Source organism: Lutzomyia longipalpis, chromosome 1 (assembly GCF_024334085.1).
Source record: "Lutzomyia longipalpis isolate SR_M1_2022 chromosome 1, ASM2433408v1".
Lineage (NCBI taxonomy): Eukaryota > Metazoa > Arthropoda > Insecta > Diptera > Psychodidae > Lutzomyia > Lutzomyia longipalpis.
The window spans coordinates 18,328,676-18,348,769 of NC_074707.1; the positions used below are offsets into that span (position 1 = coordinate 18,328,676).

General features: G+C 33.5%; 1 protein-coding gene across 2 annotated transcripts; it reads right to left on the reverse strand.

Annotated features, from left to right (window-relative positions):
* Window positions 1–545: 545 nt before the first annotated feature.
* Window positions 546–19,800, reverse strand: LOC129795263 (mitogen-activated protein kinase kinase kinase 11-like). 2 transcript variants are annotated; one of them, XM_055836351.1, is made up of 9 exons: window positions 18,835–19,800; window positions 15,473–15,635; window positions 15,227–15,393; window positions 14,262–14,437; window positions 13,475–13,672; window positions 13,232–13,382; window positions 7,899–8,096; window positions 4,539–4,878; window positions 546–4,417 (listed from the first exon to the last, which is right to left on the reverse strand). In XM_055836351.1, exons 1-9 carry the CDS (start codon window positions 19,583–19,585, stop codon window positions 3,364–3,366), a joined length of 3,198 nt encoding a protein of 1,065 aa, XP_055692326.1. In that variant the 5' UTR covers window positions 19,586–19,800; the 3' UTR covers window positions 546–3,363. The 2 variants fall into 2 exon arrangements, with proteins under 2 accessions (XP_055692326.1, XP_055692332.1); XM_055836357.1 differs by lacking the exon at window positions 7,899–8,096.
* Between the last annotated feature and the right edge of the window lie 294 nt (window positions 19,801–20,094).

The following is a 20,094-nucleotide window of genomic DNA, read 5'->3' on the forward strand; positions in this document are numbered from 1 at the left end:
TTTATAATCATTTAAAGAAAAAATTTATCCTAAAAAAATATGGAATTTAGGGAGGAAATAAACAATAGAAGGGACTGGAGTAAAGAGTGACAAGCTCTTTGAAAAAAAGATCTTTAAAAAAATCTGTAAAGCTCAATGTTTATTAAATATTTCAAAGGAATTCAGAACAAAAAAGTATGCAAAATTCTTTCAGTTTAAGAAAAGTTGCCTTATAGAGTGTAAAATGATTTTTGGAGCCTAAAATAGGTCCTAAGAATAACGCTAAAAAAATATATCCGTCCTTGCAAAAAATATTGCATTTCTTCCTGATTTGTCGCGATTTTTCTGCACAGATTTCGGGACGAAAGCTAAAAGGAAAATGCTGCTACGTAGGAATGCAGGTTACCAAAAATCTCTCTAAGAAAATTTGATACATCTTCCTGAATACCCAAATAACCTTCTTACCGCAACAAAGGTTGATGTTCAATAAAACATTTCAATTGGTCATGATTTCCTTTCGTCAAATACAAAACACAAGAAAAAGAAAAAAAAAACACAAGAAAAGCTTATTTTTTTCCTCATTTTTTTTTAATTTCTTCTGAAATATTATAATATGGCCACAAAAGTAAGTCTGCTCGATAAAACCTAAAATTGGAATTTTCTTTCTCAATATATTAATTGTTAACCTTTTATTTTTTACTCTCACATCTTTAGAAGAAAAAGAAATCAGGAATGCAGAAGGTATTAATTACATAATTATAAATACACAGAGAATAATTTAGTAAAAGCTTCATCCAAATACTTTTAGTCAAAATGACTTAGCGCAATATTTATATTTTTTCTCACTTCCTAAAGGTATATAAAAATCTAAAATTTCTACATTCGGCATTTTACAAGACACGCGTTTAAATTATAAATAATATCTTATTTTTTTTTATATAATTTTCTCATAATTTACCAAATTATGAATAGGATCTAAAAATTGTTTGTATGTTCTTTTTTTTTTCTTTTCTTTTTATATTTACTTTCTTATCGACTAGAGTGAGTTAATTTTCTTTACTACTTTTTTTCATTCTTCTATAAGTTGTTAATGCTGCAGGTTATACTTCATGGTATATATTAGCGTTTCTTTTTGCAGGGTATACTCTGTTCAAATTAACTTTGCACTAAGGCTTTCAATTTTTAATTTAAAAAAAAATGAGAATCAGTGCAACGTTGCTTTGAATAAAGCATAAATGTAATTTTCTTTTAATAAACAAACAAAAAAACATTACAATAATTAATTCTACATGTTGGTCATCTCAATACTTTTCATGTTTTATTCTGTCCTACATTTAAATTTAATTCAAATGGAATTATTTTGAGTTGAAGAATACTTAAGCAATCACGCAATCACCACACTTGCTGGTGGAATGTTTTTCACTTGATTTTCTTTTGGGAGAAAAAAAAAGCGAAAGAGAAATGAATGAAAAATATTTACAACATGCTTTCTGTACACTATCTGCCTTTTTTTTCTTTTACGCGATGTATTTGGTTGGTGATAATGCAATTCAACTCTTTTCTTCTTTTCTTTTTCTTATTATTTTTGATTTGATTAATTGCAATCGTGTTATATAGTTGTGTGTATTTGCGTTTGTATTTTCTTTTCTTTTTATTTTATAGCACCTAAAAAGTGGGTCATGAGAGTATAAATAAATTATATTAATAAAAAATAGAAAAAAAATAAAAATTGCACAGCAAAAGAGGAATGTTTTATGTGGCATAGAATCCTGTGAACAGGGACTAAAGCATAAAGGGGATGTTCATTAATTAAAAACGAGGTTTTCCTTTACATTGAATGACAACAAAATGGAAAATTTCCATTAAAAAAAAAGTAAACCTACCCACATATGGTTAAGTGTAACATCTCATTTCGAAATCCATCGCAATGCTACGTGTCGCAATGCGACTAATATGCAAATACTAATGAAAATGAACAAATAAATTAATTGATTGTGCAGCTCTCATGGCAATTTATTTTGTACCTATTCGAGACAAAGCACATGTTCCTTGAGAATTTCTTACACACCGGAAGAAATCACATTTTCTGAATTCATTGAAATGTGATGATGTGTAACAATTAGTACACCTATATAGCATACATAGTGAGTAAAAATAACTGTCGTATGTATTTTTACGTCTGTATAGAATACATAGAATGGATTATGGATTATTTTCCTTTTAATTTTAAACGAAACAGGAATGAGATTATTCTGATTCTTTTTTTTTCTCAGGTTTTCCTTTTTTCTTCATCAAGATTTCAGTTTGAAGTGAGAAACATTTGCGCTGATGTTTCGTTAACGAACTTTGAAAAGTTCTTTTTTACATTTCAATTTAACCCTTTAGCGTCCAACGTGAAACATAAAAACATTGAAATATGCGCTCTTTTATCGCGATTTTTATTCTATGAATTTTTTTAGAGGACTTTTCTCAGTCAGAACGTCTTCTTTGACCCCTTATGCGTGAATTTGATGCATTTGTAACATGGAAAAACAATTACATTAATAAATAATTGATAAAATAAAATGTTTCACGTTTGGGTCAGCGTATGACCCAAAAAACGTTAAAGGGTTAAACCACGATTGGAATCTAGAGAATCCGCTGGAAAATAATTTTTGGAACTTACTTATGACTCTTAAAGCTCTTAAAAAATGTTAAAATTTGAGAAATATGCTCAAAGATGTTTCATCATTACATCTTGGGAAGATACATAGATGAAACACTAGCGTGATTATTGCAATGATTATTGCGTGATGCAATAAATGCATTAAAAGCGACAAAAATGCAATAATTAATAGAATTCGTGGGCAAAACTCTGAAGATTGTTCCTGTTTTGAAGACGGCTGAAAATGGAAAGTCTTCTTGGCAAGTTCTGAATTATTTTTTATGCTCTAAAAAAATTACGAAAGTTATGAATTATTCCATGATGAACGTTATATACGTTATTAAATCAAATCCTTTTCGTTCTTAAGATAATTTTTGAAGTCAGGAAAATATTAAAATCTATAAAAATTCAATTTCAATTCATACAAATTGAAATTAACGAATTGAATTTATTGACCAATTTATTGGCTTTTCAGGATGCAAATTTTTTCTGTTCCTTCTATTGTCATTCAAATGCAAAGGAGCCTCAACTCAGGGAAAAATAAAAGATCCTCCTACACGCAGCTTATTGGTGTAGAAAAAAAAATAAAACTTAATAAAATTCGATCGGTTTTAGGGGTTTTAGGTGAAGGAATTAGTTAGGAATGATTTGAGAACTTTGAGAATGGATCAAAGGGAGAATTTTCAATTCAACTGAGCCGATTTGGCCCTTCTTCGTGGTGTCCACGTAAATGTCTGTCGCTAGGATGCCGAATCACTCGTGTTGTAGCGCCTCTGGAGACGTCGCGATGCCTGGAGGGGCACTGTGCCATCCATGGTTTGGCCCTGCGAGGGCATATCGAGAGAAATTTCCGGACTAAACCGCACACGACTCTGTGAAGAAATCGACGAGGATCCACCGTCCTTGGCACTCAAATACGAGCTATCGTCACTCGTTAAACTATCTGGCGGGGTTGGATTTGTCGGTGTACCCCCACCTGATCCACCTGCCTTCTGTCCCGCAGCCCCGTACTTCTTTAGACTCGATCGCAACTTTGCCTGGCTGCCGTGTTCGAAGCCCAAACTATTGGGGCGTGTAACTGAAATTTCTGGGGATGGCATTGGGACAACGGGGGGATGCCGCATGGCATACAATGGCACATTTTCATACTCTCGACTGCGTGAGTGATTTGGCGTTGTGGACACAGATAAACTGCCCAAATTGTACAACGATGCAATCTCATCGTTTTCAAGGCGAAACCCGGGATTTACATTACTTGACGATGTGGAAGAGATATTGGAGGGTGTTCTCCGGTGTCCCGCAGCACTGATCCCCATTTGTGGGACTCTTGGTGCTCGGGCTGCCTCGTAGGCAAATTCATGGTACGCCGAATCGTATATGGGGATTTCAGGGTAACCATACGTTGCCCCTTTGTAATCTCTTTCGTAGCCTAAATTAACTTCAGGACGATATGGTGTGTAGGTGGACCCGAAGTAGGCACTCCCCTCCCCGTGAAGATTTACCTGCTGAGCTGCTGCATAGTAGTCTCCTGGAACGTAAATTGGTGCTCTGTTGTCACGCTCCTCCTGCAATTCCGTACATTCCGTGAATGATGATGTGCTACACTTTCTCCTGGGCGATGGGGTTGGTGGTTGGGTACTACCACTTATTGATGAACTCAATCCCGACGTGTTTGTCGTGTAATTCGAACCCAGACCACTTGTGGTGGACATTGTTGAGCCCAAGTAGTGCTGGGATGTGTCTGTAAAACGCATGGGCTTCTCATCGGGCATCCCGAGGTTCGACAAGTTGGGCCTACGGGGAAGATATTCTTGATTTTTTTTCTCAAAGAAATCTTTCACATTTTCTTTTTAACAAAAAAAACTCTGAGGAGGTTACGAATCCAGAAATTACAATGATCCCCTCCTCAACGTACCTTAGATGCCTCGTATGCCCGTGGTAGGTGTTGTGAGCATATCCTCGATCAGGACTAACAAATTCACTCTCAACGGGACACTGCTCCTCTTCTTGCTCACCGGAAATCAACTGTTGCTGCAATCTGGGATGCAGCGGGGAAACATTTGACATCCTCACGTCGTACCCAGCTGCAACTCCCGCGAGCATTGATGCCATATTGTACATCATGATCTCAACAATACTCAACTTTGGCTTCCTCGTGCCCTCTGTTGTATTGTAGAGCGTCGGCATTGGTATCCCGAGACGTCCATGGTGTATTGGACTCTCAGATCTACCCACCCATTCGTCCTGGCCGAAATCTAAATAGGGGAGAAAGGTGACAACTCTTACCGGAGGAAAATGGCACAACATGCTTCAAATCTTTTCTTTTTCTCTAAAGCACTGCTCCCATGTTTTCCACGCACCTCACCCATCAGCTTTTACCATCACTTTTTTATTCTCTCTCTAAAATAGCCAACACCGAACTTTGCAGGCACAACTACAAAAAAATAAGAAAATAAAAGCCCAAAAGCTCGCGAATAAAAACAAAATTAATAACCAACAAAAAAACCTGAACCATTTTGTACATAAAATTAAAAGATTTATTTTGCCAAAAATTACATAAAACAATTTACAAAAAAGGAAAAAAATTAAAGCACAAATTTTCACATCTACAGCATTTTTAAATAAAAAAAAATTTGAGAAAATAAACACTCGCTATGAATTTGTTTCGAGTGTCTTAAAAGCAATTTCAGAGGAAAAAAAATTAAAGTTTAAAAGAAAAAAGAGATTTTCTTCCTCAGTGCAACATCAATGCAGAACCATCACCAAAAAATAAATTTTTAATACATTATTTTGGTAATATTTTTTTTCTTCTAAATTAGAAAACATCTTCATAGCAATACTTTTATCATTATTATTAAACTTAAAATTTTCATAAAGCATTCTTTTTTGTTTAAATTAGTGTTTAGTTGTTTGAGTAGATAAATTGTGTATTTGCATTTTTTAAATAGAAAATAAATTAAGTAGAAAAATTACTATTTTAGTGTTCTTAGAAGTCAGTTAAACATGTGCTGCGAAATATATATAAACCTTTCACCAAAATTATATACAAAAATTTCAACAAAATCATTGTAAAAAATCAATATGAAAATTTTAAGTTTACAAAATAAGAAAAAATCTAATACAGCGACCTATTAAAAATTTTTGAAATATTTATCTGATATTTTATAAGTAGTTTTTAAGGCAAAAAAAATACTTTAAAATCTTTTTAAAAAAAATATGTAAGGTTAGTTGGAATATGAAAACTCAAAGTTCTCACATAAAATCGTTTTGAAGGATTTTGAAAGTTTAATTTTTAAAATAGAAATCTTCAAAATAACTTTAATAAATCGCTGTATTTCACAATACTCCATTTTCTTAAAACAAAAACATAAATAAAAAACATTGAATAATGAATAAACCTAAATACAAAAAAAAACAAGTGGTGATAGTCTAACATTGACAGAGGAATTAAAGAAAAAACTTGACTGTCCTCTTGAGACCAAAAAAAACTAATAAAAATTCATACTTCTACAAAAAAAGCTTAGCTTTCTTCCTCTACATAAAAATGCTCATGCAATAAAAAAGAGATAATCAACTAAATAAATTATTAAAAAGATAAATTTATTGTGCTTTTCATTTTCAATTTTTAATAATATAAAGGACAAAGAATAAAAGAAAAATAAAATGAGTTTGTAATCAACAGAAATATTTCTAAAAAATAACTAAATATAATAATATAATATTTTAAAATCATTGCAATAAAATAAATCTGAAAATATGATTCTTAACACAAAAAATTGCAACTCTACACTTGCAAAATTATTAAATTACTATTTTTTTTTGATAATTAATTAAAAAGGTGTTTTTTTTTTAATTATAAAGATCTTAACGGAAAGAAAATAGGGAAAAGACATGGCTCTTAAAAACTATTAACTCTTTTCTTGCATTATTAATTTTGCATTATTTTTCTTTAAAGTTATATTATTTATTTTTTCTTTCTAATTGCTTCATTCTATAGTTTTCTACTTTGTAGACTTTTTTTAAATCTTCTTTCTTAACATTTTAGAGTTTATAAATTTATTGGAATTCAATGTATTGACCTATCTTTCTTTCTCCTATAGGCTTTTTTTATTTTTTTAAACAAAATTTTATTTATCATTTTGACGGGAAATGACGAAATTTGGTGTATAAATCGTATCATAAGTTGGTTCTGTGCTATTTTCACTCAAGAGTCTCTCACTCATTTCACCTTTGCCACTATTTGATGCGCCATCGTACTTTTTCTTCTGCTTCGACGGCTTGGCTAGATTAATGATACGCTTGAGATATACTGAAGTTGATTTACTTTTGGAACTTGTCGATTTATTCGGCTTAAAATCACCCGAATTGAGGGGATTCATATCGCTGGTGGGTGTTGTGATCTTCTCAAATTTCCTCGGAGACACCTCACTACGTAGTGGTGGATACATCATCACAGGACGATTATCCCTGCCGGAATGCTCATCACTGTGATACGATGGAAGACTGTAGGAGGATGTCTCCGATGAATCGTGATTTGTCACCTCAACATCCCGACGGAAGGTCACCGAACTCTTCCTTGAGGGTGTCGAGGTGTCCGTGGAGGAGTGATCGCTACAGAAGGAATTTGTTCGTTCCTCCCCGAAGGATTGCGAATTGGTGGATGTGAAAAAGGGAAATCTATCGCTTTGCCCATGATCACCACCCCCCACATCCATTTCGGTGAGATCAATGGACTTTGACGTGGACTTCTTCGCGAAGAAGCATTCACGCGGAAATTGCGAATCTGACCCATAGCGCTGAAAACGATTATTGTAGACACTCTCCTCCTCCTCCCCGTACACCGAGAGATCACCACTTGATCGTGATCCCACCCTATGTTCCCTTGGGTGCCCCCTGTCCACCGACTGAGCCCCAAATTCCCCACAATCACGCACAAAAAGCTCATCGAGACTCTTCTGAATGGTACGATAGAATACCCGATCGTACGGAACATCATCGAGATTCCCACCGCCCTTTCCACCCCCTTCGGGCATCGTACTGTCTAAGCTGTACTTTTTGTGATTAATCACCCGCGACGTTGGGGCACTACTGCCACCCCTTGAATAGCTCTCATCGCTCCGTATAAATCCAAAACATCCCATCTTTGAGAAATCATTCTCCTCATCATCCTCATCCATTGCATACCTATCATTTAGTACATTAACATCGCCTCTTCGTATCTCACCACTGTATTTTCTACAATTAATTGTATGTAAACCTTCATCATGACTTTTACCTAAGATATCATTCCGCGATGGGGTCTGCGCAACAGCCAGTGATGTCATTGCCGTGCGGGATTTATCCAAATTTGGGGCACTCTTACTGATTTTTGCCGGTGTCCATGCCGTTGAACGCACAGCTGGCAAATGGCCTCGTTCACGCTGATGTAGGGTCGATGGACCCCAGGTTTTCCCCTTGATCACATCAGATGGGTCTTTAAAAGGCAACACGAACATCATTAATTCCCCCTTAACATACAAGTAAAAAAGGAACATCCTCTTCTCACAGCTTCATCGTCCCTCCACCATCATCCTTTTTGCATAATATTTTATACTTTCTATCTCTATATGTTGTGTGAACCATTTGACACGTATTATGGATTTATAGTACTTCATCGTATGTCTTACAATGTTCTCTCGTTTGTCCTAAATCCCCCCATATATGGGGGAGCTTTTTTCCTCCCTCGCATTTTATGTTTTTGCAAAGCAAGAAACACACCAAGTTTATCATTCGAATTTCTTGCTAAAATGTAGAAGATTTAAACTGAATAATGCGGGTAGTTTTTTACTTTATTCATAGTATTTGTTTAAATAATTTGATAAGATTAATTCAACAAATAAAATGATAGAGATTTTAGCTGTGTTTCTTTCAGACACAGCTTTTGTGTACCGAGCAAAATCGAAAGTCGTCAGATCGGGCTCAAACTTGGGATGAGCACGAATTAGGGTCCCCACATTCCAAAAAACGTATGCGCCAAAAAATTTTTTTTCCGGCCGTCCGTCCGGCCGTCCGTCCGTCCGTCCGTCCGTAGTACAACGCTAAATTGCAAGAGAACGGTAATAGATAGAGACTTGCGGTAAACGGCAAAGTTTAAAAGTCGACTGGAAGACGTCAGATTATGACGTCAAATTTTACCCCCCACCCCCGCGTCCGCCATTTTGAATAACCTCAAAATTTTGTTTTGGCTATATCTCAGCCCCTGTAATAGCTAAAAATCTGAAATTTTTATATGTTGTAGGGGCCATCAATACCTTTCCAACGATACCTCATTTTCGAAAATCGGTCAAGCCGTTTAGTCAATATGGCCGCCACAATTTTTCATCGAAAATCGACCATAATTCGAAAACGGCTTGACCGATTTTGATCAACCTGGGGTCAAATGAAAGATCTCAACAAACCCTACAACTCTCTAGAACATCAGAAGTTTCAAAAGTGACCGCTAGAGGGCCAAAAATCAAAAATAAAATTTTCGATTAGTTTTCGATGAATATCTCGAAAACGCCATTATCGATTTGCTTCATTTTTTGATATGTTATAGCTGACCATATTATCTATCAGCATGCCAAAAATGAAGAAAATCTATGGATCCGTTCTCGAGATATAGCCTTCCAAATTTGGCATGTCATACCTCGGGTTCTACAAGTCCGATTTTGATCAACTCAAATGCAAATGAAAGGTTTCGTGAAGCCCTACAAATGTCTAGAACATTGCAAGTTCGAGAAATGACCGCGAGAGGCGCTAAAGTCAAAATCAAAATTTTCGAAAATTTCGAACTCGAATATTTCGAAAATGCCATTATCGATTTACTTCATATTTTAATATATTATAGTTGAGGTTAAGACCTTTCCAACGATAGCTCAAACTCGAAAATCTATGGAGCCGTTCCCGAGATATGGCGTTTTAAAGATTTCTTGGGGGATGACTTTTCAACTTTTCTCGACTTTGCGCGTATTTAAATTAATTTGCGTTCTAGTTTTCTTTCACAAAATTGGTACACTGAAAGAAACACAGCTCTCGTAAGCTTGGTCAGCTTACCAGTACATTTAACTCGAAATTATCATAAAAGCTTTCATAATCTCCTAAATTAATTATTTCTTAGAGGTATTTTTGAGCTTTCAATGAATTACTGAATATTTTTAAACTATTTAAGAACGTTTAAGTAAATTGTTATGGATTCAAAACGTCCTTATTAATGTCCTTAATCTTGTGTTAATTTTTCAGAAATATCGGATTAGCTTCGTCAGTTATAAGACTTTTTGTATTCTGGGAAACATTTTACAAGATTTTGACATTTAATTTCTTTCTGTAAAGGAATTTCTGAAAAAAAAAACTTTTCTAGGGTTCTTTAAAGTTCTTTCTGGCTGTTTTCAGGAATAACAAATTCTTTGTTTTTCTTTTATATAACGAAAACAGAACGTTTTAAAAACTCCATCCGTCAAAATCTTACAACAAGCTTTTAAGTTGTTAGAAAAGAAAAGAAACGATTTTTATTAGAATTTACCCCTCAAATTCGATGAAATACCAGCTAAGGTTTAATAGGTTTAAATGAAAATTTAAAAAGAAAGTTATTTGCATAGTTTCGTGAATAAAACTACCAAAAAATGACGATTTAATCTATTTTTTTTTAAATCTCCTGTTTTGAAAAGGCATGAAGGCGCGTTTTTAAAGCTAATTTAATCATTTAAATAGAAAAAATTGTATTTAAAAAAAATCCTCAATTTTCGCTTACTTGGAAACTTTTTGCCGGCAGTAATACATTTTTAAAGTTTCTGTAAGTATTTTAACTTCCTTTCATAGTATTGACAAATTCAATTAAAGAAAATTGATCAAAATTAGAACCTTTTCTATGGAACAAAAAAACCATCAATTCAGTTCAATTTGATTTATGTCTTAATTACTATTCTAATTCTCTTTTTTTTATAAAATAGACATCCAATTAATTTCTTGTCTAAATTTACTTCCACGCAAAAGTTTTGAATATAATTTAAATTGATTTTCCTGGGAAAATTCGAAAATTAGGTTGCTCCTGACAAAAGTTCTCGTAAAGCAATAACCAATATTGACAAATTGATTGTTTTCTCATTGTAATATGTTGCTATTTGAGGAATGTTCCAACAATTTATCACCGAATATACCCGTCAATGTGCATCTGTAACGTCGCATGAAAAATTGCTTGAACACACATATTGCACCGCCCACATAATTGGTGTACTTTTGAACTTAATAGTTTCAAATAGAATAAGAAATATCAATACTTCAATTTTTAATTAGATTTGAACTTTCTGTGATAAAGTTTAAATGAAAAATATATGCGGAGTATTTTATGAGCCTACCTCTATTCCATTTAAATATCAAAGAATCAATTTCAAAAGTGAAAATAAAATCACACAAAAATATTCTATGTATAAAATCAGCAAATTTATGCTATCCTACCCATATTATGTATCTATATGAGAACATTAAAAAAAAAGAAAACGTGGAAAATACAAATAAGAGAACATATGTAAGTTGAAAAAAAATTCTTCGTGTGAAATAAATAAAAAGAAAATTGAAAATAAAATCATAATGGAAGCATTCTAATTGAAATCCAAGACACGTGTATGACAAAATGGGTGAAAATAAAAGATGAGATTATGAATTATATCATTTCACTCTGTACACTGAAAAAAAAAAAAACACATCTCTCATCCACGCGAATCATGCAAAATCTCACACTCACACAAATTACTTTTCTTTTTTTCATTTTGCAAAAGCATTCCACTGAATCTTGACCCAGAGTGGGAGACGTCTCAATTTTTTTCTTTGCCTGATTAATATTCAAAGCTTTCACTCTATTGTGGAATTTCTTGGAAATTCTCTTCTATTTTTCTTGATTATCTAGCATTTTAGCGCCACAAAATATTTTTTTATTGTAGTACGATTAAATTTCAATGTCTCAAATTTTCTTTTCACTTTGTAATAGTATAGCATAACTTTTTTTTTACCCTTGCGCAAGCTGATTCATGTTGCACAAGGGGATTTTCATTGGGTTTTCCCTCAAATAAAGCCCATCAATTTTAATCCATAACAGAATTTCCATTTTATTATTAACCCCTTAAGGTCCACGATCAATCTAGCAAGCTGATTGAAGTAAAAATATTTTTTTTGAGCTCAAATAATATATTTTTGGCAAAAAAATCCCAACTCAAAAATTTTCGGTTTTTCGTCCTTCCTGATCATGTGAGTCCTTGAGGATGTCCTTTTGTGGTCATAAAATGATCAGGGATTGTAAAGACATAGTCTTGTACTAATTTGGACTCATTATTCATAAAATAACTAGGGGAACCTGGGGTAATTCGGTGAATTTTTGGGAGATAATTTTTCCTGAGTTCCGTGGAAATATTTGTGTTTTCCCATGACAACTATCTTATAGGAAATTTTCCGGGCTACAACTTTGTCTCAGACGATTTTTCTCTATCTCAATGGGAAAATGCTTTTTCAGGCCATTTTCCAAACCTTTCCGCAAAAGGTTAATTGCGTTTTTTGTTCCATAATCTTAATTTAATGAAATTATTTTAGCAAGGCACTATAATATCTATTGAGATAGAGAGATTTATGTAACAATTAAAACTTTTTTTTTATTAAAAAAAAAACAAAAAATAAAAAGAACGTTAAATTTAAGAAATTGCCTTTTTTATTTTTTTTAGTTTATCAAAATTGGTAATACTGAATGATCAAACATCCTAAATTGTATATAATAGTTATAATAATTAAGGGAAATTTTTTTTCAAAAATTTAAAAAGTTATTTTGAAAAAAAAAACACCAAATTCACCATTTTGCCCCAAGGGGTACTTTTTACTATAAGTGTTCTACGGGAAAACTCGGAATTTTTTTCGGAAAATTCAGACTAGATTCGTGTTTAGCAATAGTTACTCTGTCTAAAAATACATTTGGATAAAAAAAATTACACAGAATTTCGCCAAAACTTAATTTGTAGTTGAGAGGTCAGAGAAACTTTGAGGTTCGAAAAATTTGTTTTTCAAATAAAAGCCAAAATATTGGATCAATTATTATGAAATGCAACTACTAACAAAATTAGACAGATTAGCTCCAACTGCTTCTTGAGATATTAATTTTTATATTTTTTTCAAATTCACCATTTTACTCCAGTTACCCCTATACAAAATGGAACATTTTTAAAATCGAGTCTTTGAGTCAGCGTATGACCCAATGGACCTTAAAGGGTTAAAGAAAAAAAAACTATAAAATAATTACTTGACAGCCCCTCAAGTAGAATAATAAAACCAATAAGAAAAAATTCAAATTTTATTGTCAATTCTCCGTATCCCATCGTTTTTTCGCCCTGCATCTTCACACTCATACTTCATCTTCAAATATTCACTTTCTTCATTACATTATAAAACGCCCACACGCGGTGGGATCTTTGTAATGAAGATTTACTCTTGGTGGGTGCTTTCTGAGAGAAGCCAAAATAAAATGCGTGCGACTGATAAATTAATGATGATTCGCATTTAAGGAAGGGAATTCATTAAGAGTGTCGCCTTAGATTACAAATCATTGAAACTCACGTGCTATGGCTCTCAGTCTCGAGATTGAAGGTGACCCAGGTGGGGTATCCGTTCTCAGACGGCTCTCCTCCCTGAGTGCCGTATGCTGAACTGTGATCGTATGTCGAAAGTCCAGAGGGAAAGATATTTGTCCTGGTTCACGTTTCAGAAGCTACAATTAGTCCCGAAAAATAAATTTCCCAATTAAATGAAAATCATTCTTTTGCAGCTTTAATGTTTCTCAATGGAAAAAGGTAAACACACCTTTAAGCGACTTTTACTGAATTTTCCTCGTCTTTTCTTCGGAGTTGGCGTATTTTGGGAAATCATGACATTAATCTCTCTCTCGAGCAGCTCCAATTCACGTGCTTGAAGTTCTTGCTCTCGTTTCTGCAAATTCTCCTCCTGTATCCTCTGCTGAAGCTGAACTCGTGTTAATTCCTCCTCTTTGCACCGCAATTCCTACATTTTTTTTTGTTGTAGCACATACGAGAGAGAGAAAAGCATTTCACACAGAGTGTCAATAAATCTCTCTCTCCGCAAGGAGACATGATATCACTATATATAATATTTTAGAGACTCTTTTATATTTCAAAAACTCTTGCAAACAAAGCCAAAAAAAAGAAGGAAAGAAACCTCTCTCGTATCATTTTATTGTTCACTATTGTACTATATGTAATGTACATATATATAAAAATTTGTGGTGTAGTCACAGAAAATCCCAAAACTTATCACACAAGTAAAAAAAAAGAAACAAAACGAAACAAAATGTGAAACAGAACAACTTAAGACTCTTTCCTATCATCATCTTACCTCTTCAAAACTTTTAAACGCCTGACGGCACAAAAATGCAGCAAAAAATAAAATTTATTTCCGCTTTATACATTTTATACATAATTAATTTGAAGGATAAAATGAAAAAATAAAAAAATTCCCATAAATTTCCGCATTGATTAAAAAAATTCTAAACACTGAAACTTGTTTTTTTTTTGCACCCCTTTATCATTTTTTTATATTATATTGTTTAGAAGAAGTAAAAAGAAATTCTTACCTTTTCTTTTTTGCGCAATTCCTGGAGAACTTCAGCAATTTCCTTCTTCCATCCATCTTGCATCGTGTGGAAGGACTCGTGAGGTGTTTGCGTGAAACCCGAACGCACAATTACATCCAATTCTCTCAGAATCTCCTTGAAAGACGGTCGATTGTGGGGATCACACTCCCAACAACCTGAAGAATGAATGGTTGCATGGATAAAGTTTGGATAAATTCTCATTATCAGTTTCTCTTTATTTTTTATTTTGTTTTTATTTTTTTTATCCCAAGCTTTCGAGAAAATCTCGTTTATTCTGGAATGTCTAATTTAATCTAAATAATCTTTATTTATAAATAGTTTGTTTAAAAATAAATATTTTCTAGTAACGATTAAATTTATCAAAGTTTTTATAAATCAATTTATATCGCTTAAAAAATATATATAAATTTTGATTAGATTAAAAAATGCTGTTTACTCCTAATTTGAAAAATTTATCATAAAGTGTCCACGATTAGGAGAGAACGGTCCAATTTAGTCTTCTTTTTGGTGTCTTATTTATTGCGTTTTTAATTTAAATGGATTTGACTTCAAATCTAAGTAATTTTCATGATAATACATGTAGGTATTGAATGAAAATTTAAAAAAAACTAAAATCAAGAATAATATTTTTATACATTTTTTTCGACTCTTTCTTTTTAACTGTTGGTGATAAAAAATATATCAAAAAGTATTTTTAAATAATGTTTAAAAAAAATTTATTTAAAAATAAAATATAATATTTCATTAATCTATAAAATAAACGGAAATTCTTCTATAAAAAATAAATTTTTTCCCTTTCTTTAAATTCAAGAATGTTGTTGCCAAGTATAAATTGACGATAAATGCGCAAAACATTTAAATAAACAATAAAAAGAAAGTATTTCCATAGAAGTAGGTAGCAATAAATAAAAAAATAAAGATAAATCAACAAAAATTCTACTTACTTTTCATGAGTTTCCCCCAAGCTTCTGGGCATGTTTTGGGTATTGGCAGAGCTAGGGTGTTAACAGCAACACCATAGGCTACCGAGAGGGAATCAAATCCTTTATAGGGTGTCTCCCCAGTGAGCAATTCCCACAGGAGTACACCGTAGCTCCAAACATCTGACGCCCTAAAAGACATGAAACGCACAGAGATGTGAGTGTTGGAGGAGAAGATGAAATTGTGTGACAATGGCAACCACCACTCACTTTGAATACGTGCCGCATTTAATGACTTCAGGTGGCATCCAAGCATAAGTTCCAGCTGCAGACATTCTTGTTGTCTTGTAAACTTCACGGGCAAGCCCAAAGTCTGTGATTTTCAGTGTTTTGTTGTGGAGATTATCGCCTTCGATTGCCTCGCTAATGAGCACTGGATGTTGAAAGAGACGGAAAGAGCGTTGTAAGAAAATTTATTAAATTTATGAATGAAATTCACTGTTTTCCATCATATTATGTATTTTGTTGGCAAGATGTATGTATAATCTTGCTCATACCACGCATAGAAGATACTCTCAGTACATAATTCAAAGAGACAAAATTCATTTTATGCAGTACATACTAACCTGAAGTAGATGTGCGCGACAAACTAACTTCTTATTTTCAAAACATTGAAGAAGTAACAAAAAAAGAACGCTGACGAAATCAATTTACATCTCATCAATTTAGATAAAAGATACGGAAGGTTATTAAAAAAAAAGTTTATTATTTGTATATTCACTTTATTTCGTTGCCCTAACTTGGCTTTTAAGGAGACTCCGCAATTGAAGAAAGAACAAAATTCTTACTTGAATACAAGAGAATGAAATAACGGCCAGGGTCAAAGATAAAATAATATTTTATCGATAAAAAATAGTATTTCAGCAATAAATCTATTTCCTCCACACACAAAAAGCTCTAGTTGTGTAATTTTCTAATTCAGATTCAGAAGAGACCTTTTTACATTTTTATTGGGAATTTTATAATATTTTTATTTAAGAATTAAGTTTATTTAAAAAAAAATCTAATAAAATAAAATAAATTTTTCTAGGAATTATTGATTTATTATGATAATTGAAAAATAATTTATTAAATATTTTAATTTTTTTTTCATAATCTTTCAACTTGATACTAAAAGTTCTTTCAATATTTCAAAACTAACTATTCCTAACTCTTTAGGTTTTGTTCATCCCCTTTAAAGGAAAATTTATTTTTGCGATTCCCCCAAAAGTTCTGCAAAAATCATTGTAAAATATACCATCTAAAATTCGTTCTTTGCGCGGGACATGTTACAAAATAATTCAGAATGCTTTTACCCACAAATACACGGCATTGAAATACAAATACACTGATAAAAAACAATAAAATCTGATAAAAGAACACGTAGATAAATTTTTGGGAAGGTAATAAAATTTCGTAATCTCTGTCTTTGTCTTCAAAATATGATTATTCCACAAATCAGTACTTTGATAAAATTAAACATGATATTTTCATAAAAATTAGAGTATTAAGTAATTTTCTTTAAAAAAGAATAAAAAAGTTATAAATTTTATCACATTTTCCCTACAAATTCGTAAATAGGATATTTCGAATTTGCAAGAGAATTCTTCATTTTATAAAGGACTCTATTCACTTTAGTGTATGTCATAATTTTATTTAAAGATTCTGCGAAGGCACACACCAAACAAAATCTTATTATGGGTCAAATAACATTTGAGAAGAATCCAATTTTGTTGTTTTCAATTCTCATTTTAAGGCAATATTGGGAATTTCCCGAGACGCCGGAAACAGCGATTCTTGTTTATCAGGGATGCTGTTATCCATTCTTTCCGTTTACTTTTTTTTTGTTTTCAACATCGCGGAAAAATTCTAAAAATATGCTTTCTATAAAAATATAAATTAAAAGGTACAGAATTGAACCTCCTTTACTGCACATTTAATCGATTTCTAAATAAATATAAAATGCTAAATTTTAAGAATTGTCTACCACAGACGATAACGGACGATGAGGGCGCTTTTTATCAATTTTATAGCAATTGAAGGTAAATCTTTGAGATTCTACAGCCAAGACACATTTTGTAATATAAAAATTTTAATAATTACCAAAAAAAAAGTTATCAAAAAAGAACAATTTTACTAATATTAGGTAAAAAGAATTAAAAGATTATCTTTAGATTTTGGGCCTAATTTAGCGACCAAGAAACCCTTGAAATCTATGAATTTTGTACTGAAATTTCAAGATATCACGCGAATTTCAAGGGTTTTTTTGTCGCTGAATAAGGCCCTTTATATCATTTTTTTTGTTTGTGTCAGTAGATTGCTCTAGAAGACTAATTTTTGTTAGAAGGCATTTAATACTTGGAGGACAAAACTGGCAATCACAGCCAATTCGATTTTTTTTAATCGTAATTAAACAAAGTCCATCTAACTATTATATAATAATAAAGTGACTTAAATTACTACAAGTTTATGGAAAAAAAAATTCGGAAAAATGTTTTATTTCTAAGAGAAAATTGAGAACAAAGTTTGAGAATAGAAGTTTCTGTCCTCCAAGTGTTGAGAACAATTTTGTAAATCAAAAAACCACAAAGATTTTCTATCATTTTCAAAAAGGAACAGCTGAGAAAAATTAAAAGAAACTTCCCCAAAAAGAGAAAAGGGCATTCATGCTATATAGTAATATAAACATATTTAAAGCTTCATTTCTAGCTTCATTTTTAAACGAAATTTGAGTGCAAAATTGTTAATAAAAATATTTTTGGATAAAATAGCATTGAATCCATAAAATATCTCTTTTTTATCGTTTAGAATCTAGAATTTTAAGTTAAATGTATTTTCAATAAGTCTGTAACTATGGGTAGAATGTTTTGTACGTATAATCACGATCATTTCATTCCAGATTTATTAAAGATTTGTTCCAAAAATAATAAAGTTCATAACTTTAGTGAAAAGCCCTTCAGTTTTTAAAAGTCCTGAATAAATAAATTATTCATTAGATCTTTAATTTCTTTAAGTAGCTCAATTTAAATATTTTTCAGGAAATTCTTATTAAAAAAAAATGAAGAAAAATCATTTCTGTTTATTGAACAGATTGTCTAAATTGATTTCCCAGAATTTTAATTTGCAAAAGATGTTCAGCATTTGGGAGGGAACTTTTATAAACAAGAGTGAAGAATTTTGAGAATTTTAATTCATTGACTGCCGGAGTCTCTCTTCTTTGGGTCTTATCAATCAATTGATACGCGCGCAAGAGGAAGAGTTCACCCGCGCGCGGTCGTATTGGCCAAATTGTGCGGTGACACACGTCCCGGAGTGATCTCGCGATGACTTGAGATTTTGGTGTGAGCGGGGAGGGAGTGAGAGAAGAAAGTGTCCCAAAGGCGAGATCAAATACCCGACACGTGTTCACCAGAACTTTTAAACGACGGCAGTATCCACTTTCATCATTAATTAATTATTGCGACACTCACATGGTGTGTCTGTGTGTTGGGATTCCCGCAAGAGAAAGAGCTCGCGGCGCGGAGTCTTTGTTTATGCGAATGCCTTGCAAGAGGGAGAGAGTTGGGCAGTTTTTTTCTTCATGTCACACTTACCATTTGAGCTCTTGAGATCACGGTGGATAACAGAGATGGGGGCCATGTTGTGGAGATAGTTCATTCCGCGTGCAATCTGGATGGCCCAGTCAACGAGGACATCCGGTGGAATCTTCCTGCCAGCCAGGATGCGATTGAGTGAGCCACCACGAGCAAATTCCATCACAAGACACAGCTTGGGCTCTTTGAGACAAACCCCCCTGAGGGAGACGATGTTCTCATGCTTAAGTGACCAGAAGAGCTTTGCCTCCTGCAGGACATTCTTCCTTGCAAGTTCAATGTCCTCATCGGGTCCCCGACGGGCTGCCTTGACGGCAACTTCTTCATGCCCCCAGTAGGCACGATGCACTTTCCCAAATCCACCCACCCCGATAACTTCCTTGAGCTCCAATTCGTGGTACCCAATCTCCTCGGGTTGGATGTTGCCAATCATGGCACTGGGCAGGAGGGGATCGCTATCCGTGACAAAATTGGACGGAAAGATACCCACTTTACCGCCAATCTTGCCCGTCCACCAGCCCTCATCTCCGGATATGTTGCTGTCCTTGGATAGCACGTAGACAATCTGGCCACGACGCAGTGACAGTTCATCTTCACCCTGGGCATCGTAGTCAAAGACTGCGGTCCACAGCACTGAATTGCTGGGTGGCCCCAGCTCAGCCGCCATTGTCGTCGCCACCGTGATGGGTGCGCGATGCTCCAAGACTTGGGGGCCCTGCTTTGCTTCCGAAGGCAAAATCAGTGGCGGCATCCGACTTATCCCCCCAGCGAGATGGTCAAAACATTTTCTCACACCTAAACACAATTGCACGCACCAGCAAACACTTCCATTCACAGCAGTACACACTTGGCAACGCGACGATACAGCTAAATTACGCGAAAACACAAATTAAAGCCACAATTTTCTCATTTTTCCCCAAAAACTCTTCTTCTTCTTCTTTTTACCAACTTTTTCTCCCAGCAAGACAATTCTCACGAGAATTCCATACTCTTGAGAATCTCTACCAAGTTTCTGTCGGCGGAATGTCTGTTGGAAATATCTGCGGAATTTTTTTCTGTTGATGGAATTCAAAAATTTAACGTTTAATTCTTTTGGACTTTCCTGGAAAGCCTGGAAAAGATTAAAATTGAATTTCTGAATACGTATTATGTAACTCTCCGAGTGCTGGGAGGCCCATAAGACCTGTACGTACAGCCTCCTGCCTTCAAATCTCCTGCTAATTTTTTCTATGTCCTTTAAAATTCAATAAAAAACCCCAA